General features: G+C 47.2%; 7 protein-coding genes across 7 annotated transcripts; 3 read left to right on the forward strand and 4 right to left on the reverse strand.

Annotated features, from left to right (window-relative positions):
* Positions 1-328: 328 nt before the first annotated feature.
* FIESC28_00147 (uncharacterized protein) lies at positions 329-2,213 on the reverse strand (the record flags this gene model as incomplete). Its single annotated transcript, XM_031154298.1, has 2 exons — positions 329-825; positions 875-2,213. 2 exons carry the CDS (start codon positions 2,211-2,213, stop codon positions 329-331), a joined length of 1,836 nt encoding a protein of 611 aa, XP_031021666.1.
* A 1,961-nt stretch (positions 2,214-4,174) lies between these two features.
* Positions 4,175-7,527, forward strand: FIESC28_00148 (uncharacterized protein; the record flags this gene model as incomplete). Its single annotated transcript, XM_031154299.1, has 5 exons — positions 4,175-4,537; positions 4,581-5,098; positions 6,181-6,418; positions 6,478-6,486; positions 6,823-7,527. 5 exons carry the CDS (start codon positions 4,175-4,177, stop codon positions 7,525-7,527), a joined length of 1,833 nt encoding a protein of 610 aa, XP_031021667.1.
* A 497-nt stretch (positions 7,528-8,024) lies between these two features.
* On the reverse strand, positions 8,025-9,380 carry FIESC28_00149 (uncharacterized protein; the record flags this gene model as incomplete). Its single annotated transcript, XM_031154300.1, has 2 exons — positions 8,025-9,042; positions 9,094-9,380. 2 exons carry the CDS (start codon positions 9,378-9,380, stop codon positions 8,025-8,027), a joined length of 1,305 nt encoding a protein of 434 aa, XP_031021668.1.
* Positions 9,381-13,128: 3,748 nt separating this feature from the next.
* Positions 13,129-13,643, forward strand: FIESC28_00150 (uncharacterized protein; the record flags this gene model as incomplete). The annotated part of the gene is made up of 2 exons (XM_031154301.1): positions 13,129-13,568; positions 13,622-13,643. The coding sequence occupies 2 exons, from the start codon at positions 13,129-13,131 to the stop codon at positions 13,641-13,643; spliced, it is 462 nt and encodes a 153-aa protein (XP_031021669.1).
* A 172-nt stretch (positions 13,644-13,815) lies between these two features.
* FIESC28_00151 (uncharacterized protein) lies at positions 13,816-15,108 on the reverse strand (the record flags this gene model as incomplete). Its single annotated transcript, XM_031154302.1, has 1 exon — positions 13,816-15,108. One exon carries the CDS (start codon positions 15,106-15,108, stop codon positions 13,816-13,818), a length of 1,293 nt encoding a protein of 430 aa, XP_031021670.1.
* A 640-nt stretch (positions 15,109-15,748) lies between these two features.
* Positions 15,749-17,386, forward strand: FIESC28_00152 (uncharacterized protein; the record flags this gene model as incomplete). The annotated part of the gene is made up of 3 exons (XM_031154303.1): positions 15,749-16,040; positions 16,092-16,603; positions 16,649-17,386. 3 exons carry the CDS (start codon positions 15,749-15,751, stop codon positions 17,384-17,386), a joined length of 1,542 nt encoding a protein of 513 aa, XP_031021671.1.
* An 875-nt stretch (positions 17,387-18,261) lies between these two features.
* Positions 18,262-18,657, reverse strand: FIESC28_00153 (uncharacterized protein; the record flags this gene model as incomplete). Its single annotated transcript, XM_031154304.1, has 1 exon — positions 18,262-18,657. One exon carries the CDS (start codon positions 18,655-18,657, stop codon positions 18,262-18,264), a length of 396 nt encoding a protein of 131 aa, XP_031021672.1.
* Between the last annotated feature and the right edge of the window lie 514 nt (positions 18,658-19,171).

Here is a 19,171-nt window from a genome sequence, read left to right on the forward strand (position 1 = left end):
CTGGAAGGTTGTGTCTCAAAGGCTTAAGACTGTTTTCACATTTACGATCAAGAATGAACTGTCACCTCATGAGGGGACGGTACAAGCTGGTTGATGCCAATTTTGACGTGACGTTCCAATCGACAGGTCGTACACTCGTAATGGCGATAGTTTGAAGAATTCTTTAGTCATTATTCGTATAATTTACATAAGATTACACGTGTACATCTCTTCGTCCTTATTCAACAGGGTATCATTCAGACTTCCCAACATCCTCCACAACATCGGCACATTCTTGCGAACGGCTGAAACAATTAACACCTAATATCCTTTTATCACAAACACCCTTCTAATGGTGTCGATGAACGTTGGCCGCGCTAGCGCGACGACTAGCAGAAGGTGTACCTCGAGGAGTTCCACGAGGCGTAACACGGCTCTCACCAAAGAAGCGGTTGGAGTTACTGTACTGTCGCGCACCGGGCGTAGGTCGAGCAGCGACGGGAGGGTTCTCAGGATCTTCAACAGTGCCAGCGGAGCTCCTTCGTCGAGCATCATAAGCAACACTGCCACGGCGACCTTGCTCGACGTTCTCCTTGCGCTCACCGGCCAGACGCTGCGCGAAGGGAGAACGCGCTCGGAGGGCGGGACCCTTCCAGTAGATCACGTAGACAGCGACGACAAGAATGAAAGAGATGCAGAACAGGATTGTGGCAGCGTATTCCAGGTTCTTGCCGGATGAGGCGCCGATGTTGCTGAAGAAGGGAATGGCGGGGAGAGTGAGAACACCAGCGAGGAAATCTCGAGCCCAACCGTTGCCACCAGTGGCGGAAGCAGAGTAAGGTCCGTCTAGTTATTGTTAGTGAACATTCGTCTACGCGGTAAGAGGTATACTTACAAGCACAGATCATGTAGTCGATGGTAGCCATGTAGATAGCATAATTGGCAATACCAACAATCGCAGCAAAGATCATAGATCCAATCCAATGAATAGGAGGACCCTGAATCGTCCAAGCAAAGCCAATAAGACCAATAGGCAAACAAGGCGCAGTCCAAAGCAAGAACCACAGTCGCGACTCATACTGAGCACGCTCATCATCTGGCTTCTCTCTTCGCTCCTTGATGTTCTTCTTGATAGAGGGAATGAACAGTAACCAGGCGATGACATATCCTACTCCGATGGCACAGAAGGTAAGACCGATCTGCACAGCATCAAAGTCCCATTGCCCGTAGACGAGAGCGAAGGATTGGATAAACATGAAGATCAGAGCATCGGAGAAACCGGAGAGGAGAGAGAGTACGAGCACGATGGGCTCGGTGAGGAACATCTTGAAAGGACGGGTCCAGGTGATGAGGATCTCCTTGGCGGAGAAACGCTCGCGGAAGGGGACAAGTTCGTCAGGACCCCAGAAGTTGGCGCCGGTCTCCTTTCTGCGCTTCTTGGCAATGCGGTTCATGAGAATGGTGCTTCGTGTCTCAGGCACAGTGAGGAAGTGCACGATTTGAACAAAGCCACCAAGGATGAGCTGAATCCAGATCGACCAGCGCCACTCGAGGTACTGCTCACAGAAACCACCGACGATGGGACCAAGGACTGAACCTCCGACGGAGGAGAAGACGACGTATGCGACGGCGTACTGCTGGTTGTCTGACTCCCACATATCGGCAATCATACCAAGCGTGACGGAACCACCAGCAGAAGATAAACCACCCAGCGCACGACCAACCATGATAGAAGTAAAGTTTGGTGCCAGCGCAACAGGAAGCTGGAAGATATTCACCAGAAACAGAGAAGCCTGCATAATAGGCCAACGTCCAAACTCCTCAGACCAAGGCGCCCAAAGCTCACAGCCAAAAGCATAGAGCACAAGAAAGATCATAGCACCACATCTTGCGGCTTGCGCACTGACATTAAACTCCTCAGAAATACCAGGAATAGCATTCGAGTAGAGCGAAGTGTTAAAGTTCATAGACACCTGAACCCAGAAGACGACGGTGAGGATGTACCACTTCTTCCACTTGGGGAAGGAGTAGCCTAGTTCATCGTAGCAGTCATCTTCTGTGATTTCGTATTTATCGTACGTGCCGATCTTTTCCATGCGGTTGGCATTCTGGTGTTCGTGGTCGCTGTGGTCTGTTGAACCTTCGAGGTTGTGTTGTTCTAGACGGGAGTTTGCGACGTGCAGGTCGGATTGGTTAATGACCTGCGGAGGGTCATCGGAGAAGTGAGTCGGCATTTTTAGAAGGAATTGGTTGTACCAAACCAAGCACGATAGAATTAAGTGATAAGGTTAACACTCTGTCCGGGGATGGAGACCATTTTAAAAGCTGGGGGATCAACCCACCACCACCACGCTTTACAAGATTTACAGTAGACAGAAAAATAAGAGATATCCACTCTTGACATCATCTTCGAAACAAAGAATCATACCCCGGAATTGCGTGGGGTTTGCGTATGCCGTTCTATCCGGTGGACCTAAAGAGATCAACGTTCAAGGGTGAGATGGACATGATTGAGGGTGAGTGCGGATTACCAAGAGGGGACAAGCTTGGCGAGTGTGGTTATTTCATCACGCAGCCAACGCCCGCTGATCGAGAGCCTGGGGTGCATCTGTCCAACGTTTAGACTCGGCCGAGTCATGATTGATGACGTATGGATTCTTGAGAGACATAACAGACATCAACTGCACCAACAACCACTAACGGTACCAATTACTGTACTGCTGCTATTACTAAAAGACAGTAAATGAATCTCTCCAATCGGTCAAACCGACAGAAAAGAAAAAAAGTCCCATCTTTCCAGGCAGCACAATTCTTTGGTTCCACAATGACATGACTTGATCAAAGATTTCTCTCGTTAGCTAGGAAGATCAGTCAATGTCACTAAGGCCTGCTTATTCCCTGGTGATCTCATTGCGTCATAGCTGCAACCCTCAAACTTTTATCCCACGCTTGTTTCCCCCTGATGGTCCAGGTCTTTTTGTAAAAGGATGCAGTGGTGGTTGCTTGGAAGGCTGATGCCAAGGTGAAGAGATCCCGTCTCGGCACCAAGCTGAACGCTGGGCCTTTTCTTGGCCTGGAATGCACTGCAAAATAAGACAGCACAGGCATGATCAGCAGTTGTCCCTCCCACCGCTTCCCAGTGAGAAATTAAGCATACCGATTACCCACTGACCGTCCCCCCAATTTTCTTTCCTTTGACGCACGCGACATTTCTCAAAGTCGGGGCTCCACGTTGGGGTTTTTTCATGTTTCTTTTTCCTGTTCGCATGGACCCAATGTTCGCTGTTCGCGTGCCAAGATTCGTTTCTTCGCAGTGGATCACAGGTCCCATTTACCGCAGAGCCTCTTAATTGGAAATCACGATATTAATTCCCGGTGACATGATTTCCTTTTTTTTTTTAATTACCGGGTCTTGTTATGGTTAATTTAGTTACATAATATCGACGCAACAATTCGGTATCCTTTACTGTGCACTATCATCACCAAAATTCCGGTACAATTGCGCTTCTCTGCTGTCATTCAGTGAGAGTTTATTTCTTGGCCTTGATTGAACATCATCAACATGACAGATTTTCGTATACTTTAATTGCAAACTTTAACTCATCGCACAGATGATATCCTATTAATGCAAATAATCTGAATCAAATTCTTCATCCGAAATTTTCTCTTCTTCAGTCCCAGTCGGCCAAATTCTCGGTGCTCTACTCCATGGGGATTCATTCCAGCGGAGCCACGGGGTAAATATCCATTCACTGTTGAGTTTATGTCGCTGCCTATTTTAGTGGAGAGGTTCCTGCATTGATGCAACGTTTCAGAGTGAAAACTCTTCTGACCGTATCACGAGAATTCTGGCTTGGTGTTGAGATTTTTCTTGTCTTGGCGGAGCAACTGCCGACAGCTCCGCTCGGACTTTCCTTGGGATGGGATTTTTGGCTGGCGTTGGCTGGCGTTGGCTCTGATGGTAGGTGACGTCATCATCGAGCCACTGACATCGTGTGAGGATATTCACGACTGTACGCTTTGATCTCCAGGAGAGGCATGAAGATTTGAATGTCTATCAATAAGCTTAAAGGTGTGCGGGGAAAGAGAGTGCTGCTGTTGATCCAATTCATTAATTAATTACTTTGAATGAGCAATTGTTGTTGTTTTGTTCACATTCAATATGCTGCGTCCTTTGGTAACACGTGCTACCAAAATGCGAATCACCATTGTTCCAGCAAGCAACAAAACCAGCACAGCAGCAATACGCTGGCTGCTACCTCAAAACCCTTTTTTCGAAGTACACGGTGTCTATCGCGATCTTAAAAAAGTCCCCGATGAATTCAATTCTGTCGAAAATTTCACGGCCGTTCAGGGTGATGTTGCCGACGCGTCTACCCTAAACTTCAACGAGTCCGACGCGGTCATCATGGTTCTCCCGCCCGCCTACGACGGACGCGACATCGTCGAGCACTCGCGTCTAATCTCAAACAACGTAAAAGATGCCATTGAGAAATCTGGAACCGTGAGACGACTTGTTTTACTGTCGAGTCTGGGTGCCGAATTCGCTGAAGGCGTGGTAAGTATGCCAATGACAGCGCGTCTGTCTCTGACTTGGCCAGGGTGAGCTCAAAACAAATCACATTTCTGAAGAAGTCCTCAAGACGACGAACATCCTAGAGATCATCTTTATTAGAGCGGCATATTTTATGGAGAATTGGGCCACGTCGCTCGAGACACTGAAAGCACCAGTGCCATTCTTTTACTCAACCATCACACCTTTGGACTTTAAAGTTGCTATGGTTGCAGTCAAAGATATTGGTAAAACCTTAGCTGAGGAAGCCATTCGCGATTGGAAAATACCGACAAAGCCGTATGTCTGCGAACTACATGGACCACAGCCATATACACCATTGGATGTACAGAAGACATTCTCACAGGTTCTGAAGAAGGATGTTCAAGTCAAGGCAATTGGGAAAGATGAACTAAAAGGCTTCTTCGGCCAGATATTTGCACCGCAGATTGTTGATGAGTGGGTTGAGATGAGCAGAAGCTTCTTGCCTGGGGGTATTGCAGAAAAGGATCTTTCTAAACCGAGTGATGTTGATGTTATTCGTGGGATAACTACATTGAAGGAGGTGTTTGAGAGGGCTACAGCTGAAATGAGGCGATGACTGTATCTGATAACTACCTATTGATTGTAATTTATTCTTCGTTCTCTATTCTTTCAGTCGATGTGGTCTGAACCACGGTAACAGGATCGAAGGCAGACAGAATAAAGCAGCTTAAACGCGGGTCACAGCTCGGGGCACGTGACCGACTCATTCTGTCTCTTACGCCCTCGGCGCCCAATTCTTCCGGTCACCCGGATGGGCCGCATTTGGGTTTAGCGCGAATTGATAAGGGCATTAATTGAAGATCATTTACCCCAGCAACAGAGCTTCAACTGAGACTGGGTATCAAAAAAAGAAAAGAAAAGAACCTTGCTTACAACTCGACAGGAAGAATCGAATTCGAAGGTTTGACAGGTACATTGCCATCACGAGACGCGCAAAAGCGTTCCTGCATTTGGAAAAGTGCCCCGCTATCACACTAAGTGCTTATCGATAAGCACAATTTCCTTTGGCGCCAAGTTTTCTTTCCTCTTTTATCAAAGCGACTTTGTTGTCGCATGACGACCATCATGAACAGATTCCTACGGCCAATCGGGCCTTTGCGCCCTCACATCGCATTATGGAATACCGCACCACGAATACGTTCCTTACGTGCTTTATCAACAGCTGAAGAAGAAAGGGCTATCACGGCAAGGGCCAAAAAACTACGAGAACTCCAACAAGAAATAAAAAAAGCGAAACAGAGACAAGCAAGCGCAAAAGGAAAACCAGATTTAGAAGAGAAGACAAGTAGAGTTAATATAATAGCGGCAGAGTTAAGCGAAGTAGAAAAGGCACAAAGAGAAGCAAAAGAAAGAAAAAGTCAAGCAGCAAAAGCAAATGCACTAGCAAAAGCAGAAGCAAAAGCAAAAGTAAACATAAAAGCACAAGCGAAAAAAGAAGCAATAGAAGAAGCAAAAGCAGCAATAGCAGAAGCAACAGCAAGAGCAGCAGCAGAAGCAAGAGCAGAAATACCAAAAATAAAAGCAAGAGAAACGGCAAGAGCAATACGAAAAGCAGAAGAAGCAGCAAGATTCGCCTTGCAAAACAATACCTTCTACCGATCAAGCGAAGAACCCTCCGATGATTCACCCGAAGCGAAAGCAGAGTTCTGGGCTAAAAGGACGCACGATGAGATCAGAGAGCTGGTGAAACTGAGCGAGGACGGTGTTGCCTTTACTACAGCAGGTGAAAGCACTTTTGTGGAAGCGAGGAGTTATTTCAAAAAGTTTTGGCACCAGGAGTTACATGCCATGTTTGGGTACATGCCGTGTCGTGCCGATTATACTGTAGGGTTTGGAGATATGGTAAGTTTGTCTGCTTCCCAGATGATCGAAAGAAAACAGCTAACTTGATGGTCTCGCAGGATTGGACAGTGAGTCATCTTTTCAAGGCCGAGACTTCTCCAAAGCTAACTTCTTACAGGGTATGACCCCTCTCAAGTCTTGACCAGGATAGAACGTTGGATCCTAACATTCCCAGGGCGTGTGAGCATGCAAACTCTTCAAAATCTCGCCGAATCATCTCGTAATGATTGGCTGAGAATATTAAGCCGACAATATGGAAGTGACTCGAAAATAATGCTGAGGTTGATGGAGCGCTATGATTTAGGGCCTGCCATGGTCCCTGCTTCCTCCACGATACAGTATCTGAGAGTGAGTGTCCCTGCAGCCCAGCTTTTGAACCCCTTAACTGATCAGATGAAAACAAGCCAATGCGACACCCTTCTAAAAACGTCTTTGTCAGACACAGAATCGCTGAGAAACCGACAATGGAAACGCGAGGCGTCAAACTCGTTGCTTCTATCCTAGCCGGTCACAGCTATCTTCCAATTGCCAAAGTGGAAGAGACGGTCTACTTTATGGATCGTCAATCGAATTATTCGAATTTCATCACTCATGACGAATACAGGCCTTACTTTGATGCACTGCTGTGGTGCTGGGAGAGGCAGCAGAAACTCCCCGAGGAAGCAAGGGCCAGAATCTACGGCAGCATCGATGCAAGACTGGGTTCGATCGATCTCAATTTTGAGTCGCCCGATTCCAATTCTCAGCTGCCCAATTCCAACAAGACGTCCAAGGAACCGATGACAGTTGAGGAACTGAAGGAAGCCATTGAGCGTCAGACCTCTGTGAGTCACCCTCGGACGAATTTGACGGGCATGAGAGATCAGATGCGTCAGCAGGAGCCTAGCAACCAAGAGCTCGACGATGCCTTTGAGGCGGGTTTGAGGGCTGAGGGGGCGCAGTGGGAGTATGTGGAAGAGAATGGAGAAGGTGTCACTGAGGGTGAAGAGCAAGGCATGGAAGAAGCCATTGACGAGGATATGGAGGAGGATATGGAGGATGACAAAGATGAGGCCCAAGAGGATGAGGAGGTGAGTTTCAAGAAGCTGACTGCCCCACGAGGAAAATGAAGCTAACCGAGAAGCCGCGCGTTTCTAGCAGAGGGAGAGGTACAAGAAACTCACGCGTTTCTAGGAATGCTATAAGATAAAGAGAATGGACGATGGCTTACACGCGAAGGGCCCTCCAAGGACCGAGGCAGCGGTAACGACACCGGATGATGCTGGTTGACGATGCTACCAAGCATGGGCCTTGATAACGGGGGTGACCTAAGGAGGTGTTTTCATTTGTATTATTGTGTTTTGTCTGTTCTCTTCACTCCCTACTCCTCGAAAAATCCCAAAAAGGAAAAAAGAAACAGTTGACATTTGTACTTTAGTTAAATTGATCAAGATTGTATTGTTAAGGATTGAAGCTGTGTTACTACGAGATGTGATTATGGAGACAGTCAATTGAAGAGTGACCACTATCCAGATAGAATCTCAAACTACTGCCAAGTAGGATAGGATTAAAACAGTGCCAAGTATTAAAAGTAGTATAAAGAAATAATGCTATGCTAGTCCACCGTTCAACTCTCCACGACAACAGGTTTATTATGCCACTTCAACTCCCCTTCTTTGAAATTCGGTTCAGCCAACCAATTCAGCGTGAAAGCCTTCTGAACAGTCGGACAACACATATGCTTCGCCAAGATCGTATCACCATTGATATACGGCAGCAAATACTGATCGAGCAATTTCCACAGGATATTGTCCCACATAACAGCCCTGGTGGATGTACCAGCGAGTTTGACATCGTTGGTAACGTGCGCCTCGCGAATCTTGCGATATTCGGCGAATGTTTGCGTGAGATCCTTAATATCTGGGTTGGGCGTTTCGAGGAGGAGTGTGCGGAGCAGGTTGATTAGAACGACGGTGGATTGCCAGCCTGTGTTGAGCCCGAAGCCAATGTTGGGCGTCATTTTGTGGACGGAGTCGCCGAGGAGGACGACGCGGTCGCGGGACCAGGTTTTGGCGACGCCTTCTTCGAAGGGGGCTGTGTAGAACCACTTCTTGTTCTCCCAAACTTGCTTGAACGTTACACCTGGTGCAAGGTAGATGTCTTCGTATTTCTTGGCGAGCTGATCGGCTTGTTCGGATGTGATCCAGTGTTTTCCAGTCGTAGGCTTGTCGAGCTTGAGATAGATTGTAAAGAAGTATTTATTGTGCGAGGGCATGATGAGTTGTGTGCTGAAACCTTCGGAGTGACATTCGTAGTCTGTTCCTTCGACGAGATCGGTGGAGAGTTCGTTGCCGTGGCCGTAGAAGCCGTAGAAGGTTGTTGTGAAGTCTTCATTCTTGGCCTCGCTTTCTTTGGTCTCTTCGTTCACGTATGAGCGTGTTGCGCTGTTGATGCCGTCGGCGCCGATAAGGATATCTCCGTTGTAGACACTTCCGTCTGCGCAGGTGACTTCCACACCCATTGGTTTGGACTCGATGGAAGTAACGTGCTTGTCGAGATGAAGTTGGTTCGTTATGTCCGAGAGATTATCCTTGAGTAAATTGACAAGATCACCGCGCTGGAATAACATCCATTCATGACCGTGGCTATCAAAGTCAGCATTTCTACCTCCACCGTGTTTCAAGGGACTAACTCACTATTCGCCGATATTCTTAATCATATCACTCCAACTCATAACAGATCCATCACGTCGAAGATTGCACTTCTTCGCCATAGGCAGATGCAGATCATAAGCCTTCTGCAATAGACCAAGTTGATCTAGAATGCGCGAACTGTGAGGCCAGATACAGACTGATGCACCCCAGTTCAAATCTGCTTCTTTCCGTCGTTCGAGGATGGTAAACTCAATGCCAGCTCGTTGAAGAGCAAGGGCTGCGAGAAGGCCCGTTGGGCCAGCGCCAGCGATGAGAACTTTGAAACCCATTTTGAGACAACACAAGATAGGCAGTCAGAAAAAGAGGCACAATTGACGGGAGGAGGCGCTTTTTATCTGTGATTCCTTCGGAGAAACCGTGATGTTACCCCAGATGTGGTTCGCTACCCCTGCAGTATCCAGAACCGTTGGACACCTCAGTGTTGGGATCGGCACTCGGTTACGATTAGTTTCATCCTTTGCAAAGCTTCTATTCGACGGTTTGAGAAAGGAAGCGTTTATGTTCCATTCCTTCAACTGAAGAAAAAAGCGTATCTGCCGAATGTTACGCTGTAAATTGTGATACTCAGGAGGGAAGAAAAAAGTTGTCCTTAAGGCTCAGCGCGCCGGAATACAGCAGCTGAAGTGTTAGTCCAAGGTGACTAAGTTAATTTGTCTCCTAAACTCTTATCGGACAATTCTTCTGATACTTTGACAGGGAGTCCGATATACTGAAGATGAATCGGTATCGGCAAGTTTCTGTTGTTTTCGGCTGATTTATATGAGACAAGGTAATCTCTCTCCTAAGTCCAAGTTGCTGAGACTTGGTTCTTTCATGGTATTGGTAGGCTTACTTACTCTCGCCATCGAAGAAAAGAGAATCGCTAGCTCCGTCTTCGTAGTGATACTAAATCTTAAAGACGTCGAACAGACCTCAAACGGCTTATGGCACACAAATTTAGCAGTCGTTTTACTTCTCGAAATTACTGATCAGGCGTTGGAAGTATTGACCAATGACCATAGGGCTTCACGGTTATACAATGCATCATGATGATCGCATGTAAGTCGTGCTGCAGTCACTGAAGCAGGGTTGATTTAGTCTCGCAGTGACGTATCAAGGCCTGGGCCATAATATATGGACTCTTGACGACAATGCAGTTATAAAGTTCTTTGTGGTAGGGTTATATACTGCGCACGACTGTTGAGGTTACTGACGTTATTAGTATTTGATAATTGTCGAATGTGCCTATGTCCTGAGCCTACGTCTTCCCGAACTCTTGATCCTGTGGCTCTTCTTAAGAACGTTTCCAGGGCAAGATTTTCAAAGGGTTGTGAAATGGACAATGGCCTTCAATATCCTGTCGACGGCATGTATCTCTGTAGCTGCATTGTGTCAAACCTTTCCAGCTGATCCATCGAAGGAAAGGTGGAAGGATGAGTCATCACCTGGTTTGAGGGTGAATATCCACGCATTGGCCTTGTCTCAAGCCGGGATCAATGTTGCTCTTGATATCTGGATGTTCATCCTTCCTCTCACTCAACTTTACCACATTGGCCTGAAAACAAGGAAGAAGATTGGTGTTATGCTGATCTTCAGTCTTGGATTCTTGTGAGTACCTGACTTTGAGTGATGCTCTGGCCAAGTGCTTATATCATCGTAGCCTCATTGTTGTCAGCTGTGTACGCATTCCGTTCATGATCGATTTCAGCAGAAGTCTCAACTCAACTGGTATGTGGCGAGCTCTAGCCTTGGACCTTTCTGACACGGGATGTTATAGCCGACTCGCAAGGAGTCATTGTTTGGTCAAATGTGGAAAGTGGTGTAGGCATCCTTGTGGCGTGTCTTCCTCATACCGCACCACTCTTACGAGCTGCCATGATGCGTGCGAAATCCATGACACCATGCTCAAAGTAATCTGACGAGAGTCAAGATATTTTTGTCGACCGAGGTCTCGCTACGATTCAGGTGACGCGTCTCGACGGAGCGACTTTGGTCAATATCAACTCGGATGAACTGGCTTTGAACGGTCGGGGAGGGTTGCTTACTATGGATGACTGCCCCTCTCAGATACCGTCTTCTAGGACTGGTAGTGAAGGATTTAGGACGATTTGAGATGGCATATATGGACCAAAACTGGTCTCTGTACATAAGTATTTGTAATCTTGCGACGATTCTTAAGTTCGGATATTGCAAACGATTTCGTCAAAACCCTGGCTACTTTCACTTCTTCTGCTTGTCAAGTACTTTTGTCACAGAGCTGAGTTGAGCAGTTATATGATGGAAAAGTACGATCGGTTCTACTCCATGCTGATATATCGAGTCTTTCACTATCGATTCTCGGCTTGAACAGCCTTCAAAGTCACACTGGTGTACCCACTTGTTGGCCGTTGACCCACCCCCAAGAAACAAATTATCGTTCCAACACAGACTATTGAGATCTAGAAGTCGGAAATATTGGAACTGGTCAGGTGAAAAAAAAAAAGGAGGAAGAAAAGGATACGAATTAATTGAAGATGGAGGCATGAGCTCTCAACGTTCTTCAATGATGACAATAGAGTTCTTCCAGAGGCAAAAAATGAGGTTCTGCCCGGGCTCGAACCGGGGACCTTCTCGGTGTTAACGAGATGTCATGACCAACTAGACCACAGTACCAAGCTGTTTTTGTGCTCGAAGCTCTTCATTTTGGGATTTATCCATTTACCATTGCTGCATTGGGTGCGACAGATGAGAAAGAAAACAAACCAGACTTGTGTATTTTGCATAACCACATATGCATGTACATAAATGCGCTATTCAAGCCACAACCTATCTCTATGAATTGTTTTCTCATTCTATGTTGTTACAGGGAAAACGATCCTAAGCGATATTGGTGCACGTCGTCTTTGGAATACCAGCGTACGATTTACTGTCTTAGATTGAAAATTAGATTGTCTTGAAGAGGCATCGGGTGTGATCGGTCAGATCGTCATCTGAGTCAATATGCATAATGTCGCGGAGAGATACTTGAGGGGACGGCACGGATAATCCTGTAGGGAAGGGAAGCAAAGTACCCTGATTGGGTATGGGGATCGAGTGTAGGAACGGCCCGTCATCAATTTTGCGATCGGTGTTCCTGTTTCAACGACATGCATATTTTAGGTGAGGGGTAAAGAGATATCCTAGACCGCTAGATGAAGGATAGTAATGCATCAGACTCTATCTGTCACAATCGTCGTGGCTGGTATCTTGCCACGCTCTGTGATTGATCTTGTTAATGCTGTAGAACATTCCACGTCGTGAGCAAGGGGCTGGTGGTTTTTCTTTTTATGATGAGACGGGAACTAAGCAAACAACATCATATGGCTTGTGTTAAAATTTACTTGATTTATGACCTGAGACATGAAGATCAGCACGTTACTGTCTTTGGAGTCTTGCAGTTGGCTACGCCATCAATATACTTCTTGTCTTATAGCAAAGCAGCTATGCACCTAAGTAGGTAAGACAGAAAGGTGGGCACATAAGGCTTAAAGTACCAAGATAAGGTAACTTACCTGTTAAGCAAGCACAAATTAACTGACTTATTTTATCTCTTATTCTCTTATTCTCTTATTGGCTACTTCTTCTGATACCCCGACGCTGTATGTACTTTGATGCCCCAAAGAACCAGACCATCATGCCTACATGCCTCGCGGGGTGTAGTGAAACAATACGCTCACCGGAACCTTTCCAGCGAATTGATAGCTCATTACCTGATGCAAAGGACGAATGTGAGACACGGCATATCTGATCGATCACTAATCTACAGTATGTGCCCTCACCGCAAGACGTCGGAGACACGAAGAGATAAGCGAATGTAGAGATCGACTGTAGATAGGAAAACGTGACATCTGGTTCTTTGATATGAATTCTGTTGGGCTTAAAAGAGACCGTCTCTCCCACCCTGTAGACTCCTCACCATCAACCTCAGAACAACACAATACAACCCACAAACTTAAACACTCATACCTCACCAAGTAAGTCACCTGTCTCCCAAGCCCTCCCCTCTCTAACACTCCCAGAATGTTCGCCTCCATCAAAGTCAACGTTATCAATAACGATCACAGCAACAACTTCGAAATCGTCGAACAGGCCTGCTCCCCTCAGGGCAATGGCTCTCAGTGGAATAACAAGGGAGGCAAGTTGACACTCTCGATGGGTGACAACCAAGGTTCCGGCATGCTTCGCTTCAAGACCGAGCAGAACAAGGAGGCCTTTTTCATCGCCATGGGCGTTGAAGCGCCTAGACCCTGGGTCGACATTGTTACGGGACTGGGTGACGATTACACCTGCGTGCAGGCTCTGCCTGATTACTATGATTACAAATCTGAGCGTAGCAGGATGCGGGGCGACCGTCAGGTCCACCAGATTGAGAACATTGATCGTCGACTGATCAGGGCCGAGTTCAAATATTCGGAGGGCCCTAACTATGAGCTGGACATTATCATTAATGAAAAGGGAAGGTATTAATTTGGAAGTGGGGATTAGGCTATATTACAACTGAAGGATCAAATAGTTTTGTATACTCTGAGGACTGATGCGCATATTCTTGAGACGTCCGAGAGCTTTGAGCAGACCTTGCTCAAGTATTGCTAAGCGCATGAATACAACAATGAAAACTGCTGGTCAGATGTATTTTACTCTTAGGTAGCCATTGGCTTGATTATTGTACGTGAGAATACGAAAAAGACCTGCTTCTTTCAAAACCATCTAAAACTTAGGAGTGGCGCCGTTGAGAGTGAGGGTATAATCCAGACCCTTGTTAACCTCCTCGGTCAACTCAAACCCATTGTACATAATAGCCTTAGCAGGGGCATTCGCAACAACAACGGTAACATCATCTCCAGCCGTAACAGCAACACTAGCAGCACCATCAGCCAGAGTAGTGTAGGATGTAGTGCCATCCTCGTGGTAAACAGCAACAGTCGCCACAAATTCTCCCTCAGCGACAACCTTGACATCAACCTTCTCACCGGTAACGTCGAGAGGAATGATGTTAGCACCCATGTATCGAGGTGAGCGATCAGCAATGGGCTTGTATCCATCGCCGGAAGCATCGACGTAAGCGACGCCAAGTTCTGCGCGCTGCTGGAAGAAGACTTCTTGGGCTGTAGAATGGCCGATGTCAACGTAGACCATGCGTGCCCAGTAACGACCGACGATGTCCCCGACAGTCGCGTTCTTGGAGACGCGAGCAAGAGTGTGAAGAGGTGTCTCGTTGCTGCCCTTCTCATACTGAACCTGCATCTGAAGAATGGTATCTTGACCCAAACCCTCGAAGTCATCAGGGTTGTTGGTCAAGTACGCCAGAAAAGGCCAGGCTTGGTAGTAGTTGCCAGACTCGGGTGTTCCATCGACGATGACTTGGTGAGCGTCGCCAAGAAGCTTCTGAAGCTCGATCTCGGTAGGCTCTGCCTCTTGACCGTGGGCCTTTCGGACGGCGGCACAAATGTCGGAGGTTTTGTACGTGTCGGCGACCCAGTTGGCAAGAGTCTCCCACCAAGCGCCAGTATTCGTCTGGTCTACCCAGTTTTGCTGATGATAATGCAGTCCATGACCATACTCATGAACTGTCACGCCTGGAACGGCGAGGTACTCATTCACAACCTCCAACCAAGCAGACCCAGCCTGCATATCAGAGTGCATAACACCCGCCGCACCATCCAACTTGGAAACAGCGTAAACATTGGTCTTGTGCAGCTCTCCACTGTCAGTCTGATCATTGAAAGAAAGACCGGAAGATCGCCACTTTAGTGTGCCAACGAAGCAATCAAAGGCGGCTTCGAGCATGGATAGGGTTTTGTCGGTATCTTCGGCGGATCCTCCGTAGACGCGGAAGTGGGCTGAGTCTTTGAAGTTGGAGCCTCCGGGGCCGACATTGGGGTTTGCCGTGTATGAAGATGTAGGTTCAGCCGCCTGGGCTGATGTTGGAAGGGCTTGAGGAAGGGCATTGGCGCTGACGGCGAGAAGGCCGATGATGGCCTTGGAAGTGATGAAGCCCATGGTAACGAATGAAATAAAGCGAAAGACTAAAAAGAAGAGAACGAATGGAATGTACAAAGAACAAAGAACAAGACAGGAGTGCAATTAAGCTCTTATATAGATACTACCCAAAATGTTAAACCAAATAAACATGCTAGCAAGACCAAGATAATTGGTGGAAAAGCCCCGTTTCCGTTTCATGAAAGTCAAAAAGTTTCAGAAAGTTGGTCTGTGATGGATTTTGATGATCAAAGCGAAGGGAAGTTACGAGTATAATCCCGGTACTGTTGCAGTAGCTTCTTCGACAGGGGTTAGTTTGATTGCCAAGGGCGGATGTCATTGTTTCATCTCGGTATTTGATGTTGATCTATACGCGCTTTAATTTCAGCCACTGAAGAAGAATTGATGAAATGATATCTGATGAACAAGAATAGAGTGAGAATGATGCTAGAAATTTGTGTATCGTGAGACGAGACTTGGTCTTGGAGTTGAGTATTGCTCATCGGCTGATACCGTCACGTCATGCCGACAATTACCCGCCTCGTCACACGACGTTAGCCATGACTCCATTCCATCTCACAGACCATCTCCATCTCCCTCAGGTTGTTTCAAACCCGCAAAACCCTGGAATAAACATCTCCGTTGAGATTCTGGGTCCAAAATGCCGTCAGATCGACACGAAGATGTTCAACAACCTCTCCTCGCTTCCCCGCGCGAAGAGAACGCGTCGCGCAACAACCGAGGAACATTCACCCGCAACCTCGGCGCCGCAGAAGCTTTTGGCATTGTCGTAAGCATCGTCATCGGAAGCGGGGTTTTCACGTCTCCTGGCTCTATCGATACGAATGTTCCGTCTCCGGGTATTGCGCTGGCGATTTGGTTGATTGGTGGTGTTCTGGCTTGGACGGGTGCTACGACTTTTGCCGAGCTTGGTACTGCTATCGAAGGCGAAGGTGAGATCTCACTCTCGAAGTTAGGGTTGATGGGTGACTAATGTGACTCAGGTGGAGTGCAGCCATATCTTCAGCATATTTATGGCGAAGTCTGGGGTTTTCTCGCGGCATGGACATGGATCGTCGCTGTCATGCCCGCAACCCTCGCTATTCTCAGCATCGTCTTCGTCGAGAGCGCATACTCAGCTGCAGGCGTAATCAACCAAGATCACCTCATCTCACATAAGCTTCTCTCCATTCTAGTCCTCGTGGTGATGAGCGTTGCAAACTCTATCAGCACGAAAGCCAGCACGCGCCTCAACGGGTTCTTTGTCGTTCTCAAGTTTCTGAGTATCTTGGTCGTTGTGGTCGCTGCTATTGTAGTAGTAGGCGTTCATGCCGCACATCCTGGGAAGGAAGTTGGGGGAGGCGATTGGTATAAGAAATCGTGGTTTGCGTATCGTGATACGTATAATCCGAATGGGCCGGATACGGAGTGGGATAAGTTGAGCCAGTGGGAGATCTTTGGACATTACTCTGCTGCCTTGTATGCTGCTTTGTGGGCTTACTCTGGATGGGACAAGGTAGGTCATTGTTCCAGTTGCAAGATCGACTATTAACGTCAACAGGCGATTTATGTCTCTGCCGAGCTTTCGCAACCTGCCAAGCAACTGCCTCTTGCCATCAACACATCCATCCCAACAGCCATCATATGCTTCCTCGCTGCGAACGCAGGATACTACATCCTTCTCCCATGGAACGTCGTCAGCACTACCGACAGTGTAGCAGTAACCGCCATGACCCGTCTTCTCGGCCGTGGTTTCGGCATCGTCACCGCCATACTCATCTGTCTAGTCGTTGCAGGTTCTCTACTCGGCAACTCCTTCGTCGCAAGTCGAATGTGTGTCGCCGCTGCGAGAAAGGATTGGATTCCTAGCCTTTTCACCATCGTCGGACGAGTCGGCGCTAAGCCTACTGAAGAAGAAGAGAATACTGATGCTGATGAGCCTGCTGGAGACGCGCCAATCAACGCTGTGATTCTCTCAGTTATTGTCGCCAGCTTCTATATCCTGTTTGGCAGTTTCAGAGCTCTCCTCACTCTCAACGGTCTGGGAGAATACTCTTTCTTCTTCCTTACCGTCCTCGGAGCGATCATCTTGCGATACCGGGAGCCTGATCTGGAGCGTCCATACAAGACTTTCTCTATCAACCCGATTGTGTTCGTCATTGTCAGTGGTTTCGTTGTTGTTAGAGGAGCTATCTTTGCGCCTACACAGGCGATCGTCATTATTGCTATCTGGGCCCTGGGTCTTGTTTTCTACAAGGCGCGACAGTTTTTGACTTCTCTTGAAACTGCAAACGAATAAGTGTTTTATTCTTTAGCGCATTCGTGCATGTGTTGAGCGACTTAACGTCATTTCTATAGCATATGTGGAGTTGAATTTTAGGAGAGGAAATCATAAGAGACGAAATAATTTAGTTATATTATGATATATTAGAGCAACATTTAGGCTATTTTATTGCGGCAATCTAAATTCTAGGCCTTAGGGGGCAATTCTGCCGTTACATGCATGTTGTGTGAACATCGAAGCCCAAGAACTTGACCGCGGGATGATTTTGAGAGCTATACCACATCTCAAGAGTAATGGAGACGATGAGGATAGCAGTGGAGGGACTGGAGCGGTAGACATTGTGTACACGAGTACGTCTCGGAATAAGAGGGTTCTGCTCAATCCGAGCCCGAATGTCACAGTCTGTTTCTTGGCCCAGATTCCCCAAGGTGGACAGATAGTAACACCTTAATTTCCTGTGAGGAATCTACAAAGCTGAGTGAAGGGGCTGGCGACCAGTCTGTCAGATCTATTGGCTTGATGCCGATGGGTATTCGGTTTTCTTCGAATTCTGCGATAAAACAAGGTATGTTCGCAAGTTCCATGTTGTTGGCTGTCACGTATCGCCTTGCCAGGTTGGTCCAGAGTTGTGCAGTTGTTAGAAGGTTCTTAGCACAGGCTGCTTGTGTAAGCTCGTCCACAAGATGATCAGTGAATTCCCCTGGCGTTGCGCGGTGTTCTGTGTAATAAGCTCCAATGATCTCTTTGTACTGTCCGATACTTCCTCCAGCACCATGACATGTATCAAGTAGCATCAGGAACTTGGCAGGCTGATGGTCAATGGCCGTTTCCCGTACCATGTTGAAGTTTACCTCCGGTGTTTGTTCATTTGTTTGTTGACGCCCCTGCATCTAAAGCTGAGCGTCCCTAAGCTGATGCCTAACTTCGCCGCGGTCGATATAGTAGATGATCACTAGGCACTCTGAGTCCATACCATCGAAGGCCTCCTCGAGTGCGGTGAGCATATCTCGCTGGGCAAAGGTTGTGCCGGGGAGTGTCGAAGTCGCCACTCGGAAACCAAAGCCTTGTGAAAAGACATTTTTTATCTTATCGCAATATGTGCCGACTCCAAATTGGTCGGTTTCGAAGTGGAAGCATAGAACGCGGACTTCTCGGTAAGGTTGCATTTTTGCGCGTGAGCGATACTCGTTATCGCATGCACTATGGATTACCCGGTTAAAGTCTTGCAGTGATATTGCATCTTCGTTGCCGAAGGCGTTAGCAGGATGCGTAGATGAATTTCTCATCGTAGGACTGCACGAGATGTGAGGCAAGAAAAGAAAGTTAAAAGCGAGGGTCCGAAACTGATATATACAGTGAATGATAACGAGCTGCTAATTGTAGAGAGTATTTGCCCTTGTCAGAACCAAGACCACCAATGCAAGGAAGACAGCAGGGAATAGAGAAGAGAGGGGCAGCGTTTATAGTATCCGTGATAACGGTATGGATGGCTCACGATATAGTCTGTCCTAGAGCTTATAAGCATAAGGTTCAGAGTTAACGATGTGTGATCAGAAGTGTATTCTTGTGGATACTCATTGGAATAGCACTTCTAGGATTTAGGGTATCGAAATAAAATGCTCGTCTAAGTTAGCATAATAGTAGCTAAATTATTTCGTCTCATATGCTCCCAGTGGCGGTCTAATTTCCTCCTCTTTGCGTGGATGTCAATGCCAAACATGTTAGGTTGTCAAGGTATTGATTGATGGCCCTGGAACCAACCTGAGCTGGTTCGAAAATAGCGTTGTCCCGTCCACTTTC

This window comes from Fusarium coffeatum, assembly GCF_003316985.1.
Source record: "Fusarium coffeatum strain FIESC_28 chromosome Unknown BRIP53273_contig_4, whole genome shotgun sequence".
Lineage (NCBI taxonomy): Eukaryota > Fungi > Ascomycota > Sordariomycetes > Hypocreales > Nectriaceae > Fusarium > Fusarium coffeatum.